The sequence below is a fragment of the Phaethon aethereus genome (assembly GCF_964289735.1).
Source record: "Phaethon aethereus genome assembly, chromosome: 10".
In the NCBI taxonomy this organism is placed as follows: Eukaryota; Metazoa; Chordata; class Aves; order Phaethontiformes; family Phaethontidae; genus Phaethon; species Phaethon aethereus.
Window position 1 is genome coordinate 7,567,502 of NC_138586.1, and position 27,308 is coordinate 7,594,809.

The window sequence follows — 27,308 nt, forward strand, 5'->3', positions numbered from 1 at the left end:
TTGATGGGGCTTCCGGTAGCAGGCTTTCAAAAATAATTAGAGTGATGAATCATAACCAGAAATAAATGACTCTTACATCTATTAAGACAGTTCCTTTAAAAATGTTTTGATGAATCATGCAAAAATGCTCGCAAAGAGCATTATATTTTTTCATAGATATATTTTTTGTTTTTCCTAAATCTTATGAAAAGAGCCTTGTGCTTTTAACACTTGAATAGAAAAAAATATTTACAGCAGACATCATAAATGCTATACTGCAGTTCAGACAGGCAAAATCATGATAGTCCCCTGCTTTGCCTTTCACAAAACACACTGATGGTTTCAGATCTGTTCTATAAACTCCCAATTTAAAAGTGTTCAGTCCTGGATCTTCAGTATGCTCCTTTTCTCCAAATCATTCATTTCCTTCAGTATAAGGGCAACATTGTATCTCAGCTCTTGAAACTTTGCAACTGGCACCTGAAACAGAATATTCAGGTTAGAAAACATGAAACATCTTAGGAACTTTGACTAGGGCATGCCTATGGATAGAGAACATTCCACAGTGTCAGCCCAATCTCTCTTAAAAAAAAAAACCAAAAAACACCAAGTATTTTAAGACTTAAGACAAAGGATTTGAGGGTAATAAAATTCAGTTAATTCAGCTAAATCATCTGGATAAAAAAGAAGGGAGAGTGGGAAAAAACAGAAATAACAGCTACAAAGTACATTTTCTATACGGCCTGATGTGAGAAAGGAGGTACTCCAGAATATAAACTGATGGCTGCTGTGGTGAACTAAGAGAGTCATGGATTGGAAGGAAAGATAAAGACACCTGGAAGGTCGTGAAGCCTACAGAATTCTCAAGCAACAAATTCCAGGTATTCTGCTTGTCCAAACTTGCAGGAGAAAGGAATTGAGCCTCAAAGCGAGAGACTTGGCAGCAACCTCAAGAGCAAAGAGGACTGGGCACTGTCTGTACATGGAAGGCAAAAGATTTTGATTAAATATACAAAACATTTTCAACTGTGCAGGAGACTAATGACACTACCATTCCAAGCCTGAGAAGCCAAACGGACAGAAGTCTATTATCTGTTAAGACAGAGAACCACATCTGAGCACAGGCACAGACTGGGTGACACAGATAAACATTAGTGCAGTGCAGAAACACATGTGCTCACATGAGTACCAACGGCAGCCTAGCTAGTTCCAGGCTGCTCTGCAGAGCACTGCCTAATTTACTCTACTACTTTGACTACATTGAAGACACGCGGTTCTTTTGACAGAGTCCCTTATCTGTGCTACAGTAGGCAGAAGGATGACATCAATTATGTGAGAGGAATCCAACATCTGAATCCAACATCTGATTTGCATTTTCCATATGCATCAGAAATGCATAAAAAGGCATCATGTCCTTTTCACTTTTGACATTTATACAACAAGACTTGAAACGCTGCAATTCCCATTGCTTTTTAAAAAAATCTTCATTGTCAGAAATCACACTGCAATTAAAAAACCAAACCAAACCAAACCCAAGAGACCAAAGAGTGTAACTTCTTCCTGTGGCATACACATTTTAAAACTGTTCATAACGGAATCATCTTCCGCGAAGGCCACTTGTCAGATACAGAAGTCACGTTTACAGCCAGATCTAAGCAGCAGCAAAGAACTGACTGTAAGAGAAGCACATTGTTTGCTATCAGATATCTGCACTTCTGTGCATACCACACAGGCATACCAACACATCTCCTCTGCAGAATAGCAACGGGTCTTCCACAGACTTACAGTAAAAAAAAAAAAAACAACCCAAAACAAACCAAAACAACCAGGAACAAAGCCACCAAGACCAAGACTTGACATTACATACCAGGAAATAAAGCCCCAAATCTAAACAGTAAAGAATATATACTAGTTTTTATTCTCAGAAGTGAAACTTACCCTGTTGTGAAGGCTTAACCTGAAGTCCATGGCATCATTTAAGTTCCATGGAAGACCTCAAACAGAGCATACGGGATGCTCTGAGCTGGACTGTCCACAGAGGGGTGAATTAGATCTTCTGTGAAGTGACACCCTCAACACTTTGCAATATAGCACAGACTTTGTGCCTTCCTCAATAGCTGCCTTCTTGTGAAGCATTGTAACAGTAAAATCAGTCCACCTCTTTCAACCCGCAGTGCTTTGGTGCTTCCTCCAGACTACTGCTAACGCATGAACTGAAGCCAAAATCTTTACAGGGTTCAAATATAACAATGCCTGCTGTGCACTGAATTCCTGAATGCACCGTGTTATTTATAGAACAAAGAGCATTATTTTTCAAAGGTTAAAAATATGGAAGAGTTTATGCCATCTTCTAGCAAGCCTTTACGTACAATGTCATAAATACTGCCACTGACTAAATCGGAGGTAAAAAGCAAAGAGGTTTTGGTTTTTTTTACTTTCTTTCTAGCAGAAAAAATTGTACTGAAGGAAAAGAGAATAAAACTACCTCTGCCACCGGAGAGAATGTTACCATTCTCTACCAAAAGTAGGAGGTTTAGAAGTGTAACATCATATAAACTACCCTAGTAATTTTCCTGCCCTCAAGAGCCACCATCAGGTCTGAAGGTTACAGCTGATAACAAAACCATAATTTTTAATCAAACCAGATATTATGCAACAGTGCTTTTCAGTAATTAATATTCTTCTAACAAATGAGGTTTCAGCAAAATGTGTGTAGGAACAAAGTATGAAATGATTTTGGTTGGTGTTATTGTATGCGGCTACACTGAACGTGAAGGATTCCAAAGCAAACCAAGCAATGATAATGCGTTGTTTACAAAAACTTTAATATTTTAAATAGTAATTCAACTTTCTAAAAAGAACTTGAAGTGGTTTCTTTTTTATTTATTATGGCAATCAGACTTACTTCAAAGCGATGAGCTGTCCCATCTGAAAGCTTCATCATCATTAGAATGGACGGTTGAAGTGCACGGGCCAGTGAGCTGAAATTATTTACATTATTAGTATTATAACAACAGACATCAGCAGTGTGATGAGTACAGCATTGTACATTAACAATTTAAGATGTTCATGTAGACATAGAATTACACATAGAACATGAGTAATTTCAATCATAGAGTCCTGTACCTGGCTGAACATAGGAGTCCTGTCCAATTTACCTCAGTATTGAGACTAAAAATTTTTTTAATAGTTTAGTAACTGCAAATTTATGAGCATTTTCATTTTACATAATAATCAGTTTAGTGGAACTGTGATAGGGATAAGAGCTGACCAAGTACTGCTAGTAATAATACACACTTTTCTTAGTCAGTTTACCATGTTGCATTGATCCTTTCTACCCCTTCCTACTTTCAACTGCCATCTCGTTTGGGGAATCAAGCTCTTCCAGTCTTCATTCTAAATTTGTGGGTTGTTATTTTATTTGATGACCCAAAGAGGGGAAATGAGTCATTCTTGTGCAGCGTCCATTAACCAATGTTGCCAAAGCCTGCTCAGGTACTGACAGGCGTTACAGCCAGAAGCCATACCTCTTCGCAGAGGCTGTTGCTGGATGATAAACATGAATTCCCAGTGGGGAGGTTGACTGGAAAGGAAAATAAGAGGAAGGAAAATAGAAAAGGATAATGTATTGCTCCTGTGTTGTTTGGAAAACAAATCACAGGATTTGCCTGCAGCTTGCAAGCATTGTGCCTGAGGGTGTTTATCTGTATATTTTGGTCTCTTATAGGTAGAGACTTTTCCTGCATAGTGATACATACCTGTGTGGTGCTTACAGCACTGCTCATCTGAGAGTCACCTGAACTAGCAGCTTGTGGCCATTACAGTTTTCACTTTAGGAGCCTTTTTTCTTAATTTCAGGAAGACTATCCCTGATTACCCATGGGCCTCTCAACTATGGCAGCAATGAGACTGCACTCTCCCTCAGATGCAGGTATTCATGAATGCAATATGAAGTCACTCATGCTAACAATTTACACTCCTGAGAAATACTGCATCATCTTCCAATTTCTTTCACCCTGGTCCAATCTTGGTTAGAACTAGACAAAGACCAGGAACAGCACAGACAACAGGTTTCTGTTTCCTTCTGGCTCTTGCCAAAGGTCCGTGCCCCAGCTGCCTCTGCTGTGGCAGATGGCAAGAGGCTATTCACTGCAGGCACAAACAGGATGATCACAAAGGCCTTTACTCCTGTTTTGTGAAAGAAACTAGGAGGTACATCAATGACCAATTGCATAATTATGGCAGTGTAAAGGTGCTGTTCTGAAGCCTCTCTTTGTAGAATCTGCAGCAGACTGTACAGATAATGGAAAGTAATTTCATTTAACATGCGCGTGGTAGTCTGCTTGAGAAGTTGAATAGATGATTTCCCTCCCCCACTCCAGTGAAACCGAGAGCCTGACTGGCTGCGTCAGGCTCAATCCACCTAATTTATTCCAACATCTCTGAGGACCAGTGGAGTTTTACCAGCTCCATTAAGTTTTAAAATAATAAAAGAGAGACTCAAACTTTGAGTGAAATGTTTGTAGTACAGAGGTTTAGTTTTTAGAGATCAAAACAAATAAGGGGCCTAAAAAGTATCGTTAGTAGAAGATGAAGGCATCAGCCTTTTGTCAGGTCCATGTTAACAGCAGTAACCTGTATATAAACTGACTTCTACCACTGTTCAGAAAATTCCCTCTGTATCTTACCATTTAATGCTACATGCCAATCCCTAACAGCAGGATATATTTTAACACTATTGACATTTTTAAGCAGCACAAGAAGTCAGTTTAACCTTGGGCAAACTGATTTCTAGGGTCATGCAGGATTCTCTTTTATACCTTGTGGATATAGCTACGTCCACTCTCCACTTGAAGTCCTGGACACTTGGCAGCCTACTTCCTTGTATCAGAGCTGTGCCTTCAGAAGCAGGACGCCTGCAGAGTAAATCCGAAATGAGAGACTGAAATGCAAATTCATAAAAGAAACAACAATCTAAAGAGAAAATAAGATTCCTCAGAACAAACCTGTCTGGAACTTGTTTCTCTTCTACATCTATCCTCTTTTAGAGAGGTCTGAATGAGTGGAGGGTTTGTGTATTTAAGAAAGCCGTGCTCAGATTACCCACTTCTCCTATGCTTAACTATGGTCCATCTTAAAAAAAAAAGAGACCAAGTGATTCTGTGTAATTCCAGTACACTGATGTCACTATGAAGTTTAGTAAGAGTCATTGTGGTGCCTGGCATATCTATTATTTTAATTATATGCAACTGTGAGGCATAGAAAGACACTTGCAAATGTATCTTTGCCTTCATGCAGATCCAACAGGAACAAGAAAGCAGGAACAAGACAGATGAGCAAAAAAGTTGGAATAAGGTCACTGTGCTCTTTCTGCAGAAAGCATCTAGTATTAGCGAGCAGAAATGTTTTAAAATATCAGAATATTAGGGTGTACTTTGAAGCATACTTAAAAACCAACAAACAACCACTCAGTGGTTCTTGCTAATCCAACATCATCTACAAACTGTTTAAATCCCTTACATAATGTTCACTGCCAACCCAGCACAACCTTCACAACTTTTGTCTAGTCTAATGTGTAAGAAGCCAAGGACTTTGTTTATTATTCATACTGCAGGAAGAATCAGGCTGATCAAGCCTCAGTTTATTTCTGTGAGGAAATACAGTTGACAGTGATTAAACTTCAGATGGTTGACAATCTTTAAAATTTTAACAGCATCTTAAGCTCTGGGTAAGTAAACAAGCCAAATCTGATACAAAGACGTAACAATTACACATTTTTAGATATATATGCAGAAATGTCTTCAGAATGAGGTCACTGAGCTGGTCCACTCAGGAGCTAGTCTGGGCTTCATGTTACTTACTATATTTTTTTTTTTGCTAAGCATCCCATGTCTCTGGAAGATATTTACGGTACATTTCAAAGTTACTCCAGTATTCCTGCTAAGGACAGGATAAGAAACGTTACATCCTTTATCCATGGTGTTAGACATAATCTAATTACAGACTTCACATCAGAAAGGAATCCTCTCTGAACAAATCAATGACTGTAGGAATGATAGTCTAACTTCCCTACTCAGGTTCTTGTGCGCAAGTTAGCTGATGCCTTTAGAAACTGCCCAGAAAGATTAATGATCTGATAAGGTACACAGGACTGACCAGCTGAGATCCTCCAATACTCCTGCATTTAGCAAAGGCAATATAAGAAAGAATTTATCCTTTTTTTGGGGTGGTGGTGATGGTGTATGGTGTCAGAAATGACACACATTCCTAATAGTATGGTAAAGGAATGAGCAGAAAAAATAGATCAGCTGGTTCTTACTCACTGTCAGCTACTGGGTAGGAAGTAGGTCGTCACATCTGGATGCAACCATGAGGAGCCAGAGTCTAGCATAGTCATTAGCAGGATTAAGCAATGAGAACAGGCCTTTCTCTCAGTGTCAAGCCGCTGCTGGAGTATTGCTTAATTTGGGGAATCCCTAAAAACAGCCACAATGCTACTGCTTCCCTAAGACATGCTAACTCCCGTCAAGGGAAGATAGTCCATTCAGTGCAGCACTGGCATTTTGGGAGAAGAAAGAGTAGAGAAAATAGGAAGATGTTCTAGTTAGCAGTGGTGGGAAAGGTCAGCAATGCCCAAACATTGAAGCTTCTGAATATTGTTAAGCTATGGCATTTCTGTGGCCAAACCACAAAGCTTTAGTTCTGGTCAGGACTGTGCTTCAGTACCATTCCCTTGGAAAGAGTTGTGGCTTTTGTAGCTTAGCTTAAGCTTCTGTCAGCACCTTCCAGGTTGGACAAGACCACAACTGGAACTACAAGAATCCTGTAAGGATGACAGAATGTGCACAGTGGCCAACATACATACAGAAATTATACAGGCCATTAATCAAGCCATTGATTTCTAAGAAGAATAGCAAAATGGAGCAGAAAAGACTCAATGGATCTTATATCCAAAACCTAGAGAGTGTAATTACATTTTGTAAACACTCTGTGCCAACAGCTGCAATATACTGTCAGCACATAGTGCAGAAAGCAGAAGTTAGAACAAATAAAGCACCATGGATCATCTAGAGACCATCCAAATTATATGTGGAAAGGATGATAACACCTGGTGACAAGAACATGATCTGCCAAAGGATGCAACAGAAGAGCACTTCAAAATGAAAGATTAGATAATTTGGAACAGCAGCTGACCTAACCATATCAAAACTAAAGACACATTCTGGATGGTTCCCTATGCACATAACAAGATATGCCTAGCAGGCCACTGAACAGGGAGAATGAATAAATTGGTATGTGTGAGATGCTGACAAATGGCACACAGAATGCACCCTCCTGGTAGAAACTAAAGCTATGCTATTAAAAGAAAAAAAAAAAGGCAGTACATTTATTATAAACATTCAGAGAGGGGAAAGTTAGGGTTATCTTTTCCCGTAAAAAAAAAGTTTTAATTTCATGCAGTTATTTGATGGTGTCAATATGACAAGTTTTTCTTTCCTTTCAGTCTATATCGCTTGATGGAACAGTGGGGACACAGAAATACAAATGTCAAATTTCCAGTACTTCAGAGCTGTTGTTTAATGAACAATTGCAAAAATAGGATAAGATGCCAGGAAAAGTATTAAAAATGTATTTTTCTGCGTTATCTAGCTCCTACTGAATGTTTGATCAGATGCTAATACTTCTCTTACCATCACAATCATGTATACTTACAACTCAATGAGCATATGTATGATTCAATGTTACATTTAAGATTATAAAGCAGATCTGTCTAGAATCAAATCTGAGGTGCTCTTCTCTGGTCTCAAAACAGAGCAAGATTACACTGGATATTCACAGCTTTCGAAATGAGAAAAAGCTAAATTTTCCAGCATCGTGATTTCACAGTAGAAAACAGACAATCATGCATGCTTCAAATGACATCTAAATTTATCTTCTTTCTCCACTGCAAACAATATTTCCACTTTGCAACCATGAATTTTGCATTCTTAACACCTATAATTCAAGCAGAAGAGCAAAGAAGAGATGAGAAGGCTGAATTTATTTTTACTTGAAGAACCTTTAGCTTTAAGCCAAGATCTTAACCAAGGAAATTTAAAATATTTTTAACTTTGGTAGCAGCATTCAGACCCTTGTGAGGGTAACTGAAATACCACAACTATGACTGTTAGGATTCCATACAGAGTATCTGGAGCAGCATTGGTTTAGTGATGCTATGTGCTGAGTGACCTCAAGTTTCAAGAAGGAAAGTTGCATATGCAAAAAGTTCAAGCAATTTCTAGATGTAGAATGAGCTAAATATGAGAGATTTATGGCTGAGCAGAGAACCATGTAGAAAAAATGAATCCCTAGAATGGACAAAAGAGATAGGTCAAAAAGTTCTTGTTTAGTGCTTCCTCTGGAGCTACTGAGGTATACTGCTTAGAAAATAAACTACAGCTAGCAGAGCACTTGATATCTCATTCGTGTCATCAAGTCACTTGGTGTGAATTCCCAATTCAATTGTACATTAAGACTTGATTAAATGCTATCTGAGAAAGCTTCCACAAACCACAGCATGTAGAAGGCCTATGCAGCTTGCCTCTCAACAAAGCAAGTCTTTCACTTTTGCTGTAACATGCAATGGTAACAATGATAAAAACGCTTAATTCTGCAATGCATTTTTCATCTGTAGGTATTGATGCACCTTACAGAGGCTACAGAACGTTATAAAAACTGATGGCTGATGATCACAGAAAAATTGAAAATTGGCATGAAAACTACTTACTACATATATATATATAGCCATGCATGACAGATGTGTTATATTGAATCAAAATAAAGGGACAAATCTTGTTCCTCATTAATTTAGAGAATTTTTGCTGTTCCTTCAACAGGCCTGGGATTTTTGTCAGCAGAGCTCTATGCAACCCTGCTGCTTGCACAATGCATGATACATGAAGATACTAACCTGTTACCAAAGACTATACTGGAAAAGTCCACGATGAAATCTTCTGGTATCCTTAAAGAGAAGAGTAATACAAAATAGCTAAGTGTTTTGTAACCACAAATATATGGCCTTAGCTACCAAGAAAAGAAAAAGTCTATTACAGAACACAAAAAATCTGTCAACATTTTCTATCTTCCATTGCTTAAAATTGCCATCAGCTCTTATGCAAGCACTTCAGTATTGATTCACTCACGGATCTCAAAAGGACAGCCTATGTTTTTATATCAAGAACCCTAAAAACGGTATTACATCTTCCTGTCCTACCTTGTATGGAAACAGTGAGTTTCAAAAGAACCCTGTATTTGCTTAACGTCTCTGAGTAAAGTCAAGGAAAGTTCTACTGATGGCTCTGACAAGTGCAGAAGGCAGGCCAGAAATGCACGCTTTCAAAAATCCCAAACCTACACATGTAATTTCACTTTTACCTGAAGTGTAATGAAAAGAAGACACAATGAGTTGCTCCCTCAAAAGTAAAAAGAGGCCCTTGTAGCTAAGATTACTTACAAAAGGAGCATATCTAACACAGGAAGGACAAGCATAAATTTGGTGGGGACCATGAGAACTGGTCAAATAGACTAACTCACACTCCTTCCACCCTATGCCTCTCCACTACTTTACCATTCCTGTGACACTGTTGTTGCCTTACAAACAAGCTGCTGTTGATTTTCAGTTCAATATATCAGGCTGCGAGTTGCAAAGACTGCAGAGCAAACCCTATCCATTCATCTGCCTTTGCCACAGGGACAGTAACCTCCTACAGAGAGGCAGGTTGGACAAGTGGGAGAAATAACTACTCCTGCTGCCACAGTTAAATCCAGCACTCAACATGACTCAGTGCCCAGAGACATTACTCACCAGTGGCTTGAGATACACAGCGGTATATCAAAGAAAAATCAAAGCAAACAAGGAAGTTACCTGTCCTAAAGGGCTTACAGTGTCTAATGATGGGAAGAAAAACTACTCATCAACTCACACAGTGGGAAGATGACATAGCAGTTATTGGAGATTGAATTGTTAATGGAAGAAGTGGGGTTAAAACACATTTTTAAATGGTGCCTGGATAAAACTGAATTCATATTAGCAAGGCAAACTGGGAAGCCAGGAGGAGGGACTAGACGGTGCTTTTTTCACTGCATGTGTCTGTCTTTCCCTCAGAAGAGACAAGACTAGTTCTGCAAACATTACTTATACTTTCTGTGCAAGTGTATCACTTAACCCATCCTGATGGTGACCGAATATCCTCTGTACTTAGAGGAATAGCTGGAAACAGGGGGTTGTAATATGATTATTATGATACCTATCACAATACTTGCTCAGCTGTAAGAGCAAGTGTTATTAAAACAGAAGCATTAATGCTACCTTTTAGCTTGCATTATTTTTTGCTGTGCAGTTAATGATTTTGCTGAAAATTCTGTTCCTGGCTCAAGCAGCTTACATGAAGCCAGTCGCACACTACGCAGATCAGACACAGAACATGTCACAGCTCAGGCCTGAGCTACAGATGGCAATCAGTTTTCAAAGGAATATTCTAAGGAAGGGACTCAAAGGGCAAGGAAGAAGGTGTGAGGATGTCTCAATCCCATGTTATGGGCCTGAGCCATAAAGTTATTAAACAACCACAGAAGGGAGGGGAAAAAACAGCACCCATAATTTAGAGTGAATTTATTCTCACTGGCTCAGCCAGTCAGGCCAAGAAATAGGGGGTACAAAATGGCAACCCTGTGAAAGCAGTAGTATTGATCTAATTAGTCAGAAGTGGGCATGTCTCCCAGCCTCTCTCTCCACCAAAACTAGAAGCCAAGACCAGCTGCATCACGAGAAAATTTAGAATTACAAGACTTTATATGGGTGCAATTAGTTCAATCTTCAGCTTCACTGGAGGAAACAGAATTCAGGAAAGGTGAAAAAAGGTAATGTGGCTCGGAGCTCAAACCTTTTAAAAGATGACACAACAAAAAAAGGGAAATAAGCCATTTTTCTGCATTAAAATGCAAAATACCTGCCCAAACACTGTGTGCCAATAACGCCAAGACACCGCCATTCAAGCAATTACATGTGTTCTTCATGCACATGATCACAGGATGACCCACAGGAGTCACTGCAGAAGGGTAAGTGTCTGCATGTAATTAGTAGGTGCCTTAAAAACGAGCAGGTATTTCATCTCCAAACGCAAGTGCATTGAGAAACATAGGAAATTACATTTCCCATAGGAATCAAAGATGCTAAAGGTGCTACCAAATTTACTAAGTATCATAGCTTGAGAGTAGAATAAGCTATTTAGTCTTCTAAAAGTTTAGCCACAAGGTGAAGAGAGCTACTCACAGGAAATAAGACTGTCAGAGATGGAAGTTAGAAGAGTCCAAAGAATGTGAGAATCATGGGAGGATAGCAGCAACGAGCAGCACATAAAACATAGAAGTCTGCAAGCAACACAAATGCAGTTACCTGAACTATCGCTGCTATATCAGTCATGTTAACCAGAACAAGATAAACAAGATTTTTCAAGATATAAGGGATATGAAAAGGATCATCCAGACTGCAAATTGTCTTCATACTTCCATGAATAATCCATAAAATGAGAAAAAATAAACAAACAAAAAAACCTTACAAAAGTGTAAGGCATTAAAGTGTGGTCAAATTACAAGGACAGGGGCCTGGGAGTCTGTACTTCTAGATACAGCCAGTGTACACAGCCAGCCCAGCCAGTGACTTCGGGCATCCTTGTATTCCAACTCTCTCCACTGCTCAATAGAGGAATATTCACCCACCCCGAGAGAACTTGGCATGGAGCTTTTAGTAGTGATCTCCATTATTCCTTAATCACACTGAACACATTCTGTGTGCACCTCAAAAAAACACCAACTCCCACTGGGTCAAAAGCAATTCATCAGTTTCTTACTGACCTACTTTAACCTGGGTGTGAACTCCATGACGTGGCAGAGGAAGCAGCTTGCGTTTTACCTCACAAGACAAAAGGCAGGCCAAACTCCAGCACTGAGCTGCAGACAAAATTGTATCAACTAGCAATGCACCTTTCATCATGGCCCCAATTATATCCCGATTACATGTCTAAATCTGCAGCTTTAATTTGCCTGAAGTTGCTCATAAAGTAAATTATGCTTATGACTCTGCAGAACAGAGTCTGAGAAGAAAGCCAATTTGCAGGTTAACGGACAAATAAAGATGAAAAAAGACAGAATTAGAAACATATATATCTATTTCTTCTAGGTAGCAATCAGAATGCTAAGAATTATGAGAAATTAGCATTTTAAAATAATTTGGCCTTGGTGCAGACGTTTCTCTATAGATGAAAACATCAACTGCTGTTATTCTCTCATTGCTACTGAATATGGAGATAAAGGAAAACCTATAAAGATTATTAGCATCTGACATCTAGCTTTTAGTATATAAACCTCTATTCAGAAAGAGTCAAAATCTGTATCAGTCTGTTCAGAATAAGTCTGTAACAAATGCTACGCTTTCTTGGGTAATGGGCAGGAGAGATCGCAGCTGAACAAGGCGGTAGGATTTCATGAGCGTTGTATCATTGGCCTTTCAAAGAAGAAAAAAAACAGTAGGGCAGTTTTTTAGCTTCTGAAATGTTACCACTGTCTTACCAAACATGTTAAAAAATATTGCAGGGCAAGGTGGGGATGGCAGAGAGAAGGTCACTCACATTTGCATAACCTACATTACAGACTAAATTAGACCAATCTCCCCAGCATGTGAAATTTACTGCTCATGCTCAGTGCTAAATCAAGTCTTACACAACACCTGTTTTTTTCCTCTGGCTTCACATGACATTTGGCAACAGATGTATTCTGTGTTATTTACAGGTAATTTTTATACCAACTTCATTGTGTAAAAAAGTTGATTTGGGGAAGCAGTTATGTAAAAGTTAAGAAAAAAACCAAACAGATTAAAAAACCAGACATAAACAGGCATACCTGAGCTCCTTTAGGTCTTCCTTAAAAACCTAGAAAGACAAGGAAGGGGAAATTTTACAGGATATAGTCTTGAAAGATTGTTTCTTACCTAGTAAATTAATAGTGGTTACTTGCCTGGTATCTCCCCCCAAAAGTTTTAGTCTCAAGTGCCAAGTGTTCAACCAAGTTGTGAGAAACTAATTTTAAAAACCTAAATCTCTTGGAAGCCTTTACTTTTGAAAACAACATCCCTGCCATTTCTTTTATGTAGCTATCCATAACATAGTCTTCTTTTAGAGTAATTATGTGCCCTTTTTCTCAAAATTGTTTTGCAGTAACTTGTTTAAACTATGGCAACAGAAAGGAAGTGGCAAAAGATAAGGTCTGAATACTAAAAGTGTACTTTCACTATGTTTCCTGCAATATATGAGCTTTCCCAGTATGCCTGGGTAAATATGAAAACAGTATCTTAAACAAGAGAGAGGTGCTGGAAGCCCAGAAGTGGTTCGCTTGCTCACTTAAAAAGAAAAAATGTAAGGTAAAGTAACATGAAAAAGTAAAGCAAATAGCCATGAAGAAGGAACAGGGGTTGAAAACATGGCAGATGTCTACATATTCACACAGAACATCCATAGTAATGGATCTACACAGAAATAGCACTTTCTCCCAATTTCCACTATATTGTTCTGGCCTTAAGATCTTCCTTCCTCTACAGCAGAAGTATGAAGAATGGCAGGCAAACAAATATGAGAAATTGTAAGTGTGGACAAAATGAGCGGTATGTGTGAACACACAGTTAGGGTAAGAGAGAGAGCTGATGCCAATGAAATAACACTTTGCAATGGTTTATTTTGGGATTTTAATTTAAGAGTGAAAACAAACAGTTTGCATATTTGCTTGTTTTGGAAACAAACAAGATGCTGAAGCAGAAAAAGATACAGGAATCTTTTTCCCAAAGCTTAAATATTCTTCCAAAAAGCTCACTGTAAATTTACCCAACAAGGGAAATACTAAGCTCTAGATTTTTAACAGCTTCTTCCAACCACTTTAACCTGGAGCAACATTTTTATGTGCAGCTCCCCACCCTGGCGAATAGGGTTTAGATGGTAACTCGCGTCTGATGCAACTTTTATCAGGACTCCAAGTACTCCCAGAACTTACTTCTTGTTTGAAAGTTGATAAGGGGAGTCTCAGTGCTTCTCGGAGAAGGGTATACATGCCCGAAATGAGGAAAGCAAGTTGCTCTTCTGAGAGATTAGTGCTTTCTGCAATCAGTTTGACAGATTCCTTACAGTCTTTTCCTTCCAATGCATTAACAGTGACTGTGAATAAGAAAGCAAAGAAAGATCTCTTTAAAAAGAGGAAGACCTGGAGACATTAACATAAACATGTCTATAATTTTACTTGACTTAAATGTACTGACATTTTTCCTGATGTGAAAATGTCACTTCAGGTCTCTCTAAATATGTCTGATCATCCACCACCATAGGTCAGTTGCCCAGCACTTCACCAAGAGAACTTCAATGGACTAAGCTTTTGCCTCATAAAATTAAAGATGTTTTCACTGCTGAAATTTGTTCCATTATCCAGGGATAATGCAAAAAAGATTAAAAAAAAAATCATCACTCATGAGTACAAATCCAACTTGGGCTTCTATTAACAAACTTGTTCACATCCGAAGTCTGCTTGCAGCTTAATTACACTTCTGATAGGCAGGATAAGAGAGGATTGAGAGAGTAAACAATTCAATACTGTTCTCCAACGTTTCACATAATTAATTTATCTTGCAATGTCAGCAGAGACTAAGGACTCAATGAGCAAGGAGACAAAACTAAACCTTCAAATCTTGTAGTTTGCATAACTGCTGATAATACAAACTTTAAAGGAAATTACTGTTAGCCCATGTGGCAATATTATACACTAATAACTGGTGTGGCTTTATCTCAATCTTCATCATTCTGTTACTCTTCTTTTTTCCATATATGCATTGGCTTATATAAATTTCTGTTGTCATGTCAGCCTCTGTCCTGCACTCTGATCAGTCTGGATGGACTGCTGGAGCCACAGGAAGCCCCACTGTGGATAAAAAAAAAGATTACTGACATAATCCTGTTGCAGGATTGGGGCATTAGATTAGTCACTTATAACGAGCCATATTTAGTGCTGTGAATAAAACATGAAAAGTTAAAATGTCCAGCAAGCGCTACTGAAAGACAACATTAAGAGATGAGAAGAGTTTTAATCAAACTGCTAGCCTTCCTTTTGGTGTTAGGTGGGTTCTACTGACTACTATCTTCTAATTCTGGCTAAATTCTCTTTGCCCTTCACATTTTTAAATGCACACCAAATTCAGTGGCAAATCTGGGATCATTCACATGGCTGACTGAATTTGCCTGGCACTATCTGCATGGCAGATTTCGCTCAGAGTAGCTAGGATGCGTAAGGTGCTAGTACCAAGCTTTCCATGCTCTCTGAAAAAGGCTCTGCTTTACGACAACAAAACTGACTTTGAGAAGAGTCTATTTACTGGAAAGGCCAAATACAGATCAGCACTGAGGCCTGTCTACTAGGTCATGCGCAGAGCAGGAAACAGGTTGCCATCTACTTACCTACTTCAATACAACTTTGACCTCTCTCTTCAAAGAACAGGTTGCTTATAGGTTAAAAACTATAACTGGTTTAACTACACAGCTCTAATGACAATATCAGTCTTCTTTCTATTCACCAACCTTAATAAACGGTTAAAAATCCATGGGTTTTTTATACCTACTTGCATTACCGTAGAATACAATATTTTTTTACTCAGTATAGCTCAAGGAACTCAGAAATATCAGCTGTACCAACATTTCCAACAGTCACTCTGAGGGAAAAAAAAAAATAACTCAAAAACATCCCAAGTAAATCTCACTCCTGGGTCATTTGCTCCTAGTGCTGCAGCCACAAACTTACACTTGCAGTTTAGCAGAACCTGCAATAACACTGGCTGGATAGCCCTGAGATAATGGTATATGCAGTTTTTACATCGTGAACTGAGCAGGCATATGAAGCAACATCTTTTTTATATTAGTTATTATTTAGCAATAAAGTAACAGCAACATCTTCAATAAACTAACTCGGTGATGGTGCCAGAACAATTTAGATATACTCTGTTGAAATCCAAGATGTCCTCAAAGATTTCTAAACCTTCAAGGGAAAGAAGCGCTGTTCTGCAAACTGGTAATCCCAGACCAGCAAGAGCAGAAGACGACTGGAGATTTCTGCCAGCTCTGCATAATCTGCAGGCTGTCTCCATCCACTCTGGGGCACCAGGGTGAATCAGGGCGGTAAGGCTACCTGCCTCAGCTTCAGATGGTTTTGAAGGACTGTTTGCTCCCCCTACAGTAGGAAGCATTTATTGCAGACCTAAATGTAGGCGATAATTTAGAATCATAGCATAGTTTGGGTTGGAAGTGACCTTTAAAGGTCATCTAGTCCAACCCCCCTGCCATAAGCAGGGACATCTTCAACTAGAGCAGGTTGCTCAGAGCCCCGTCCAACCTGACCTAGGATGTTTCCAGGGATGGGGCATCTACCACCTCTCTGGGCAACCTGTGCCAGGGTTTCACCCCCTCAGTGTGAAAAATTTCTTCCTTTTATCTATCAAAATCTACCCTCTTTTAGCTTAAAACCATTACCCCATGTCCATCGCTTCAGGCCCTGCTACAAAGTCTGTCCCCATGTTTCCTATAGGTCCCCTTTAAGTACTGGCAGGCTACAATAAGGTCTCCCTGGAGCCTTCTCTTCTCCAGGCTGAACAACAACTCTCTCAGCCTGTCCTCACAGCAGAGCTGTTCCATCCCTCTGATAATTTTTGTGGCCTCCTCTGGACCCACTCCAACAGGTCCATGTCTATCCTGTGCTGAGGGCTCCAGAGCGGGACGCAGCACTGCAGGTGAGGTCTCACCACAGTGGAGCAGAGGCGCAGAATCCCCTCCCTCGACCTGCTGGCCATGCAGCTTTGGATGCAGCCCAGGAGACGGCTGGCCTTCTGGGCTGCAAATTTATATCAAAATGAAACCCAGATGGGGTTTAGGAGATGGTCAGGCTTCCTGGCACTGATAAAACTTTTTGGTCTCCATTGCCCCTGCACTAGACAGCAAATATAGTCTAACATCTGTATTTACTTTTGTCCCAAATGTCTTTGCCTATACATAGCTTTATTATTTTCAATCATTTTAAGGGAACCCTGGATACGTTGCTCCACTTCTGACACTGTGCAGCAACACTTTTAAAGACAAACCAGCTACGAGATGCTTTGTCCTCACTGACTCAAATAAAGAAGAAAAAACCTGAAAGGAAGTTACCTGAGAGAATATGCATGCAAGGTTCGCAGCGCTATGCCATAGTTGGTCTCCTCTCAGCTGGCTGCAAACAAGCTGTTTGCTCTGCTAATTAATCCTCTCTGATTATTCTGTAATTATTTTGCCTACAATAATTTACTCTACAGAGTAATTCTGATTTTGGCGGTCAAAGGTGCCTTAAGAAAATCTCACCCGTCCTGCCTTACCCCAAGGAGAAGCCTCATGGACAAAAATCAAACAGGCAGAGCAATTTTCAATCTTACAGCCCCAACTTCGATAAGACACGTGGACTTTGAGGTTCCTTTTTCTCCTGCACATTATGAAAATATCCACGGGGTTTCTGACTTTCACATGCCCTACACAACCTGCCAGTGACTCAGCCACTGTCCCTTGGACTGAGGGATGAGAGAGGAATCATTTTAGCCACACTCGGGGCGAGTTTGGGGATATCCGTAGCTGCAGAAGTCTGTGCATCTTTCTTACGGATTTTACGGAATTTCAGAATACAACCATGAAAACTCTTCCTTCTATTTAACCTTCAGCTTCCTGCAGGGAAAAGCAACGGGAAGCGTCCCAGGAGAGCTGCAGCCCTGCCCACGCACGGCAGACGAGAGCAGAGCCTGCAGCTGTCCTTGCCTTCCTAAGAGGGCCCACGGCTTCCTCGAGGAACGCGGCGCGTGCGCATCGCGGCTGTCTGGGAAATACCCCCCGTTCCTCTGCGGCGCGGAGCCCGGGGCGAGGGGAACCGCGGCTGCGTGCCGAGGGCAGGCCACGCTCGGGCCCTACCTCTGAGGAGCCGCCGGAAGGTCTCCTTGCCCACGTCCTGCACGCCCCGGGCCATGGCCTCCACCTCGGCCGGCACCCGCGGCCCCAGGAAGCCGCCGCCACGGCCCCCGCCGCTCTCGCCGTGCCCGTAGGCCGCTCCCGCCGCCTTGCCTCCCGCCGCCACCGCCGCCATGGCAGCGCGGCCGCGCCTGGCGCTGATGCGCCGTCCCACGCGCGGGGCGGAGGGCGGGGGTGCGTGCTGGGGGCGGGCACGCGTGGGCTGCCCTCCGTCGCGGCAGGGGGCGCTGTGCCATGTCGGCGCGGCGGCCCGGCGCCGGAAGGAGCTCGCCGCCGCAGCGGCCGCGAGACTGAGGCGCATCCCGGGACTGGTTGCTCATGGCGGCGTCTGTGGCTTGGCCACTGCGTGCGTGAGGCTCTTGCCTCCTCTTCGTCCGCCGCTGGGCTGCGCCGGAGCCGTTCCCGCTGCTGCCGCCATGACTGAAGAGCCGTATGAGAAGTTCCTGGCGCCCGAGGAGCCGTGCCCGCTGCTCTCGCACCAGCACCCGCCGCGGGGCGGCAGCTTGAGCCTGAGCGAGGAGGGCTGCCTGGACGTCAGCGACTTCGGCTGCCAGCTCTCGTCCTGCCACCGCACCGACCCGCTGCACCGCTTCCACTCCAACAGGTCCGCCTGCGGCTCCGCGGGCCCCCCCCGGCCGCCGCCCGCCCGGCGGACCCAGGCGGCTGGGCCTCGGCGGTTCGGTGATGCCGAGGGGGGCCGAGGCGGAGGTGGCCGGAGGCGCGGCTGCCCCGCAGCGGGAACCCGTCGGGCTGCCCCGAGCTCCCCGTGCGGGAGGGCCGTGCTTCCTTCCCCCGCTGCCCTGCCCAGTACGAGCCTGGGTGCGACTCCGCCCCGGTGCTGTTCCTCCGGGTAGCCCACGCGCACGCCCCTGCGTGGGTCACGCTTCGCTGTGGCAGAGCTGTGGGTGAGCTTAGTCTGGTTTTGGCTGATAATGTTACGGTCGTTACCGTGAACCTGGTCGTTTTTCAGGGTGTATGTATTCCTTTCCGAATTTCTTAAAACGTGGTTTTGTGTGCTGTAGGATGGGCAGCTGGAGAGTGGTGTGTTCATAAGAATTAAAAGCAGGCCTTGCGTGGACACCAAGCAAACCTGTAGAGGTTTGGAATGAGTCAGGCGGCTTGGTGACTGCACCAATTCCTGCAGAAACATTTCCATCCCATGCTACTAATTAAGGGCAAATTATTCTGCCTGTAATTTGTAGAAAAGGTCTATTCTAAAAATGCAAATACAGCTCTACAAAGAAATTCCAGTTGTGCTTAGAAAATCAAACCCAAACAGCCTTGATTACCTAAGAACCTAATTATGCTACTATTTATGCATCATATTAAACTTGAATATAGCAATAGCTTTATTTTGAGAACAGTTTGTGAGATTTTAGACTTGAACCTATGTGTGGGATAGTTTTAGCTCCTGTCCCAGAGTTGCAGAACATTTTTACTGGTTATTAGTGTTTCCACTACACCATAATGAAGAGTGAATAATAAGGTAATTTTTCCATTGAATTTGTATGAAATCATGCAAAATCACACTTTAAAAGTGTCATTCACAAGGGCAAGCACTTAATTATAGATTCTTAAATGATTCGGCGTGAAGAGCCTTGCTCAAATACGATACACTTTCATGATCTAGTTCTTACATGGTAAGACTCAATTGTGACATAAACAGTAAGATGCATTCGTACTATATCCATAAGATAAATGTGTGATATTCACAAAATTTGCATTTAATTAATTTTGTACATTTCTCTTTGTATTGCCTTTCACTTCCCAAGTGTGTTACTCAGGCGTGCTCATTTTACAAACCCAGGTTTGTAACCCAGGCATCTTGAGTGGGTATTTCCCTTCTTTGGGCAAGGACATGCCTTTTCTTGCAGTGATTAAGCCATTACAGATGCACAGCTCAATCTGTGGTGTTTGCAGAAGGCTTTCTATTTTTGTAAAGCTACAAGTAATTTTAATGTAGTTCCCACTTCTTGTTAATCCAGTTCACCCCAGCAGGTACAGCAGGCCCCCTTAGGTATAAGAAGGCGAGGGCTGACTGCCTGTACCTGCAGTGATGCTGCATACCTGCAGTACCTGTGCGTAGTTGGTTGGTGGTAGGGCCCCTGTACCTCATCCTGTGTTTTGATGGGTCTGGAAACTTTGTCCACTCTATCTTTCCTTTATTCAATATTTCATGAATACTGAAACTGTAGTAATGTTCAAAAGCATGCTGTGTCACCATGCTCATATTCTACTCTATGTGGATTGATTTCCCTACCCCCAAAAGTCTGTACCAGTAGAACATCACACATGTATAAGGGATGCAGAAAAGGAGGGAGGGTGGGCAAGATCTCGTGGATCTACTGAAAGAAAAGTTGTTGAAATGACTTTAACATTGGCTAAAATCACTGCTGGCCAAGTAGATGTGGGAGTGAGTTCATCACAAACATATTTAGCTGACCTGGCATGCAGCTTAAATAATGATAGTGAAGACCAGCTTTTCTGGGTGATGGTGTTGCTCAGCTTTTGCAGTTGGCTAGAGGAATGTTTTTCTAGTTAGCCGGGCTGAAGTGGATAGGCTGATGGAACAGGAGCTGATCGCATGGGCTTGTGTGGTGAATTTTAGAAGCCCTTTTCAAATTGTTTTGGCCATATTGCAGTGCTGTGCTGACTCATAGTTGTCTCGACCTACTTTTCACCAACATGTAAAATAAATCCAGATATGGAGACTGATTTCATGAGCTTGTTAAATTCTGGCTTATTCTCATTAGAGTAAAAAACCTGTTTTGTGAAATTTGAGTCCTCAATTGCTTCCCTTTAGTAACAGTATTAACGAACTTTCAAAATGAAATTGAGGGGAAAACAGTGTTTAGTTTTGGCATGGTAGCATTTTCACGCAGGTCATTTTCTCATCTTGCACTGTCATTCCAACAGCATGTCCAATGTTTTTGGTATTCATAGTTGAAAATAATGAATAATGGAGCCTTGGGTATATCCATTATGTGTTTCCTTATTAAGCCTCAGTTTTGTGTGGGATTATCAACCTAATATTTCCTTTTGACTCGTATTTGTCCTGAGGTCCAATTGATTTACTTCTTAGTTTTGCTTATTTCAATTTACATGGAAGTTTAAATATCCTGACATATGCGAAATTATATCTTTAGTTCCATGTATTTAGAAAAACAACCAACAGACCAGGAAAAAAAAAAAGGACAATTTACACACTGCAGGAATCATGGCTCTGGGGTGGAAAGTGTTACTATATTAAAAGGTGTGAATTAAAATTATACTAACTGTATGTGGATTTTTGCCTTGCCTTTTTTAACATTGAATTCCCTTTGATGTTGTTTATGGACCTTTAAAAATATTTTAAAATAGAATACTTCAGTTATGAAGTTAATAATTCAGTTATGAATTAGTTCAGTAAAATCAATGTATAATGTTACTGACAAGCAAAGTGGAGATAGTTTTATGAGGCTTAAAGGAATTTTTCAGGACACATGATGCCAATATGTTTGCTGCTTTCTATTTGTTTTGTCCTGTTTTACAGGTGGAACTTGACGTCTTGTGGAACCAGCGTAGCCAGCTCAGAGTGCAGTGAGGAGCTATTCTCATCGGTTTCAGTTGGTGATCAAGATGACTGTTACTCTCTATTGGATGACCAGGAGTTCACCTCTTTTGACTTGTTCCCCGAGGGTAGTGTCTGCAGTGATGTCTCTTCTTCTATCAGCACATACTGGGATTGGTCAGACAGTGAGTTTGAATGGCAGGTAAACTAGTTCCACTGTAAATGTAAAATTCTGTGTAGACTATTATAAAGTGCTGGGTTTAGCTTTAATTGGAAAGTCCTCGGCATTTGTTTCTTGTTAACTACTGAACGTAACAGCAGACATCAGAATCTTCAGCGATAAGGAAAATGCTTTGTTCTGTTTTATTCCAGCATCCCTAATCTGGAGGAGATACTGAAGGTCAGCTCTTCAAAGAGGGATCTTACATATTATGGTAGCTTGGTTTTAGTGACCAGCATGTGTCTTGTAGCCATGAGCATGGATCCTTTGTACTGAGGATCCGCTCTGCTAATGCAATCTGGTTATAGATGTCTGCTTCCAGTGATTTGGTCATATTAGATCTTCCTTTGGAATGGAGCTAGCACTTAGGTAAAGTGTAGGAGCTGTTGCCAGAGCCTATTTCCATCCTTTTTTCTAAGAGTACAGAGCTCACTTTTTCTCACCAGGATGGGAAAAGTGTGAAGGTGAATCATGTCCTCCTTTTTCCTAGTCTGTATTGGATGCAGTCCTGGTCAGCTATCTCTAGTTTGTGGTAGTCTTCTTTATTCAGCAGTTTTTCAGTTGTGATATGCAAATCTTTTTATATATTATAGACTTAAATTGACTTTTTATATCATAGAGTTAAATCAACTGTGAACGTATACATAACTTTGAAATAGGAAACGTGGTACTTCAGAATATACTGAGGAGTACTTTTAAATTTTGTCATAAAGCTTAGTCAAAGCATGTACTGAGTCTTCTAAGTGAGGACTGAAAATACTGATTTCAAGAATGCACAAATGCTGTTCCAGAAGATGTAAGTGAACTAAAGATAACTTGGACTGGGATTAGCTCTGAATTTCTTACTGTTTTAGTCTAACTTCTAGTGTCTATGTACATTGTATGACAGAAGTTACAAGTACATTTGTATAATGCAGCCTGTAGGAACAACATGGATTGGATTCCAAAGATTCAGAGCTTCACTGAGTTGTGAAATTTTAATTGCCTGATAAACACGGCGATTGTTTTGAAAAGAAGCAATTTCCCATGTCTTAGGTAGCTGACAGCATGTCTGATTAGTAACTAGTTTTTTTAATTATACTTTGTTTTTTAAAACAAGTATTTCTTAAGAGACATATTTGATTGGACTTGTAGAATTTTGGAAAGACTTTTTTGTAGCTCTCTATGGTGTTATCTGGCAGAATCTGAGCATGAGTAATTCAACTGTCACACTTTAACTGGAATTGCATTCAGAAATTATATGTCAGTTGTATAAATGAAGCTAGCTGAAGTTCTGCAGTTGCTTCCAGGAAAATGACAGTGATTTTAATTGAATTGTCTTGTGTAATTATGGGGTGTGGTATAAATTACAAACCTACTTTGAAATGATCTTCCTTAAACTTGACTTATGCTTTAAAATGGGAGGTTTAGATTTAGGTTTGGATTGTAATGGACAATTTACACTGATGGAGAAAGGAGATAGTTGAAATGCCACATCATTCTGCTGTTTTCTTAATGCAAGTTTTTAAAAAAAGGATTGATAAGTAGAGACTGGTGTGAATTGAGCTGCACTTGCTGTTTGTTGGAAGATTCAAAGGAGTACTGCAGAGTTAATGAATAGTTATTAAGATGTTGTTAGAGTACGTAGATAAGTGACGCTTTGCTAATTTGACTGTATGTTTTGAATTGTTAATAGTGTTAGAATGATTTTAAATCTGCCTACTGTATTTTAAGGCTTTGTTCTTTCTCTTGCATATTACAAGTTGCCTGGCAGTGACATTACAAGCGGGAGTGATGTACTTTCTGATGTTATACCTAGTATTCCGAGCTCTCCTTGTCTGCTTCCGAAAAAGAAAAACAAGCATAGGAATCTTGATGAACTTCCATGGAGTGCGATGACAAATGATGAACAGGTGAGATTGACTTTTTTCCTCTGTGAGAACTGTAATTTACAGCAGAACTTTCAATTAGTGCCACATCTTAAAAGACATACTGATTGCTGTAGGTGTAAATGTAGACCTGTGCAGTACTACTTGATTCTTGAAACTAAATCTTCTTGGCTTTTGCATCTGTAGTAGGCAGTTTAACATGTACTCAAGTTTTCACCCTGAGTTTTTGAGGATACTCAGTGAGGCTGGAATCATAGGAAATGTGATATTTGAGCACATTTTATTCTGATGGTCCTTCTTTTTTCTGTCACTCATTTAGAGTCAATAATACTTTAACATGACCTGTCTTTCTTTGGGTCCTAGGTTGAATATATTGAATATTTGAGTCGCAAAGTCAGTACGGAGATGGGCCTTCGAGAGCAACTTGATATTATTAAAATTATTGATCCTACTGCTCAGATCTCACCTACAGATAGTGAATTCATTATTGAATTGAACTGTCTCACAGATGAAAAACTGAAACAGGTGAGTTAAGTTTTGTACATTTGACTTTAGGGTTTCAGCATCTGATATGCAAAAACTTACAGAGTTGTGATTGACTTTATACGTAATCATTAGATATAGGGAGATACACTAGAGCACAATATTGTCAATGAGGGAAAGTAGAGTTCAAAAGCATATTGTATATATTAAACCTTTATATGAAAGGCTGTGGTTATATATTCTCACTATGTGTTAAGCCTAAGCTGGTGTGTGTGTAATGAGTTATGCTGTGGGCCAAATACTGCTTATGATGGAGTGTATTCCACTTCATGGACATCAACTGGTTGAGGATCTTCATTTGCTCACTGAATATAAGCTAGCATTTAAGACTCCAAAGGATTGGAATTTGCTGGGGAAGACCATAAATGTCATGTAAAAAGGGATATAGAAAAATGTGATTTAAAGATGTTACAAAATACAAATTATAATGAAGTTGTCTTAGTCTGTGTACTGTTGTGTTGTTGGGAAAAGATGCAGTATCGAAACAAGCTGAACTCCTCAGTGTTACTCTGTATTTGTGATTATGATGAAGGTACAGATTGAAAATGGAAAATATTCACTGCTCTTATGGGCTTGGGCTATTTCATATTTCAAACATTTTGTAAGTGTCATCTTAAAGCAGAAAAGTACTGCTTTCCTTATGTTTGTTTGAGTATACCTAGCAAAATAAAGGGGTTTGATACATTAGGTAAACAACTTCATTTGAAGTTCAGTTGAACTTGACTGGTATTCCTGTGTGGTGTTATAATAATAACTTATTGTTGCGTAGTAGAAAACTTGGGGGGCAGGAGAGGGGAAAAAACCACAAACCTTGTTACTTAGTTTTTTTCCTTCCATAACAAAGTTCGTATCAACCTACTACTTAGTTAAGTTCTCTTGATGACTGCCAGATGGCTTGGGATTTAAGCAGCCACAGCAAAACGTTTTAAAAGACTAACTGAACTGATCCAATAACTTGATCATTATTAATAGGCAAATTGTGTTTTTTCCATGCAAAGGAGTATCTCAATAGAGTATTTATCAGCCTTTAGTAATTCTGCTGCCTTTGTTCTAAAGGTGAGAAACTATATCAAGGAACACGGACCTCGTCAACGGTCTGCAAGGGAAAGCTGGAAGAGGAGTAGCTACAGTTGTGCAAGTACCAGTGGTGTGAGCGGTGCCAGTGTAAGCAGCAGCAGTGCCAGCATGGTCAGCTCAGCAAGCAGCAGTGGTTCTAGTGTTGCTAACTCCGCTTCAAACTCCAGTGCCAACATGAGTCGAGCGCATAGTGACAGTAATTTATCCACAAGTGCTGCAGAAAGAATCCGGGATTCAAAAGTAAAATTTCTAATTATGCACATGTTTATTAAGCTAAGTTGTTAAGGTTTCTTATGTGTTCTTAACTGGGATATTTGTACCAAAGGAGCATGGCTAGTAACTGAGGATCTGCTGAAGTTACCTAGCTAAATGAATACTGACTGTTTCCTCTGACATGACCTTAAGGAATTTAAACTTGTGCTCTTCCCATTACTTCTCTTCTAAGTGAAAGCCTGATGTTTGTATGTAGTAGATCTTCTTATTACTTTTGTTTAGAATAAGGTGAGTGGGGGTTGAATAAGGGCTTATGCATCTAACTTAATTCTTTGAACGAACACACAGTTTTACCAAAACCGAATTTATTCAAGATTGATCAACCTAATCTATGCATAATTTCTGAGTAGTCAAGACTGTCTTGTGGGTTTTTTTGTGGTGGTGGTTTGTTTTTTTTTTTTCCCCCCCACCTAGAAGTTTCACCAGGCTTTTTGAATCTTCTTTGGTTTATTCTTCCAACATGTCTCATGAGATTACTTGGTGAGGAGTGACCTACTGAAGCACGTTTCAGTTAAAGTAGTACTGTGGCACTTGTCCTGTATCCATAATTTCAATTTCAGGTGTGGAGGAGAGGAGCAGTTCCTGCTTTCTCTTCAACACCTCAGGTTATTGTAAGACTGTAACATTTCTCCTGCAAGAAAGATTCTTCTGATCAGAGACTCGGCAGTGCAACATCACAGGGTGATGTTGTGCCTCATAACTCAGACATGGTAAATGGTCTTGATATTTTAATATTGGATACAATTTTAGATGAATGTTTGCACCGCCTCTGAGAATTCATTTTAATTGTTTTTCAGAGCAGACATTATTTTAGAGGTTAACTCTCGTTTGTTAGCTTTAAAGGTGGTTTCTAATCTACAGAACAAAATCTTATTTTTTGGCTTTTCTGTATTTTGACAGAAACGTTCCAAGCAACGGAAGCTGCAGCAAAAGGCCTTACGCAAGAGACAGCTGAAAGAACAAAGACAGGCTCGTAAGGAAAGACTGAGTGGATTATTTCTTAATGAAGAAGTGCTTTCTTTAAAAGTGACTGAGGAGGACCATGAAGGAGATGTGGATGTTTTAATGTGACAAGGGTGAATTAATCAGTGTTCTTTCTAAGCCTTAAATGTATTATCCTTATTGTTTACATATATTTCTTGACCAAATTTTGATTAGTGTTAACAATGTAAACCAGATCTTTTCTCAAGTGTAATTTTGGTAAGAAGGTCTAAGTATTGAGTAACTTCAGCTTTGTGAGACTAATTTTGCAACAAAGACTTCAGAAAGTTAACTGTCTTCTGAAAAGCTGCTGAATAGATACAATTTTAAGGAAATTTGAACTTTGCTAACATGCTAACTTACTTGCAAGACGTAAGTCTAGGGGTGCTTTTGGATGACACTAAGCATGCGTTACTATGCTTCAGCTTTTTTGTTTCTTCCAACTTGGAGTTAATATTACGCTTCGCTTGTTCTGTCTTTCTTTCCTGTTATTAGGAAGATTGTTTAGCATGAGGAAAAAATCTTTAGTTCTTCAGTCTTGCTTTTGGATCATACAAAATCAAAGTACTGTGATAAATCCTTTTCCAGAAGTTGCAATTTAACTCAAACTGTACAGAAAACAAGAAGCAGGACTTCTAATGCAGGGAATCTGTAACACAAATAATGCCTAATAATGTAGTTATTTAGGAAGCAATTATAATTCAAAAAAACAACTTGCA

General features: G+C 40.3%; 2 protein-coding genes across 2 annotated transcripts; one reads left to right on the forward strand and one right to left on the reverse strand.

The window, feature by feature from the left end:
• Nucleotides 1-357: 357 nt before the first annotated feature.
• COMMD5 (COMM domain containing 5) lies at nt 358-18,192 on the reverse strand (the record flags this gene model as incomplete). The annotated part of the gene is made up of 6 exons (XM_082004176.1): nt 358-459; nt 2,885-2,960; nt 8,930-8,980; nt 12,916-12,944; nt 14,056-14,216; nt 18,021-18,192. The coding sequence occupies 6 exons, from the start codon at nt 18,190-18,192 to the stop codon at nt 358-360; spliced, it is 591 nt and encodes a 196-aa protein (XP_081860302.1).
• On the forward strand, nt 18,112-26,679 carry FAM199X (family with sequence similarity 199, X-linked; the record flags this gene model as incomplete). Its single annotated transcript, XM_082003950.1, has 6 exons — nt 18,112-18,681; nt 21,610-21,829; nt 23,590-23,739; nt 24,079-24,240; nt 25,315-25,575; nt 26,509-26,679. Exons 1-6 carry the CDS (start codon nt 18,191-18,193, stop codon nt 26,677-26,679), a joined length of 1,455 nt encoding a protein of 484 aa, XP_081860076.1. The 5' UTR covers nt 18,112-18,190.
• Between the last annotated feature and the right edge of the window lie 629 nt (nt 26,680-27,308).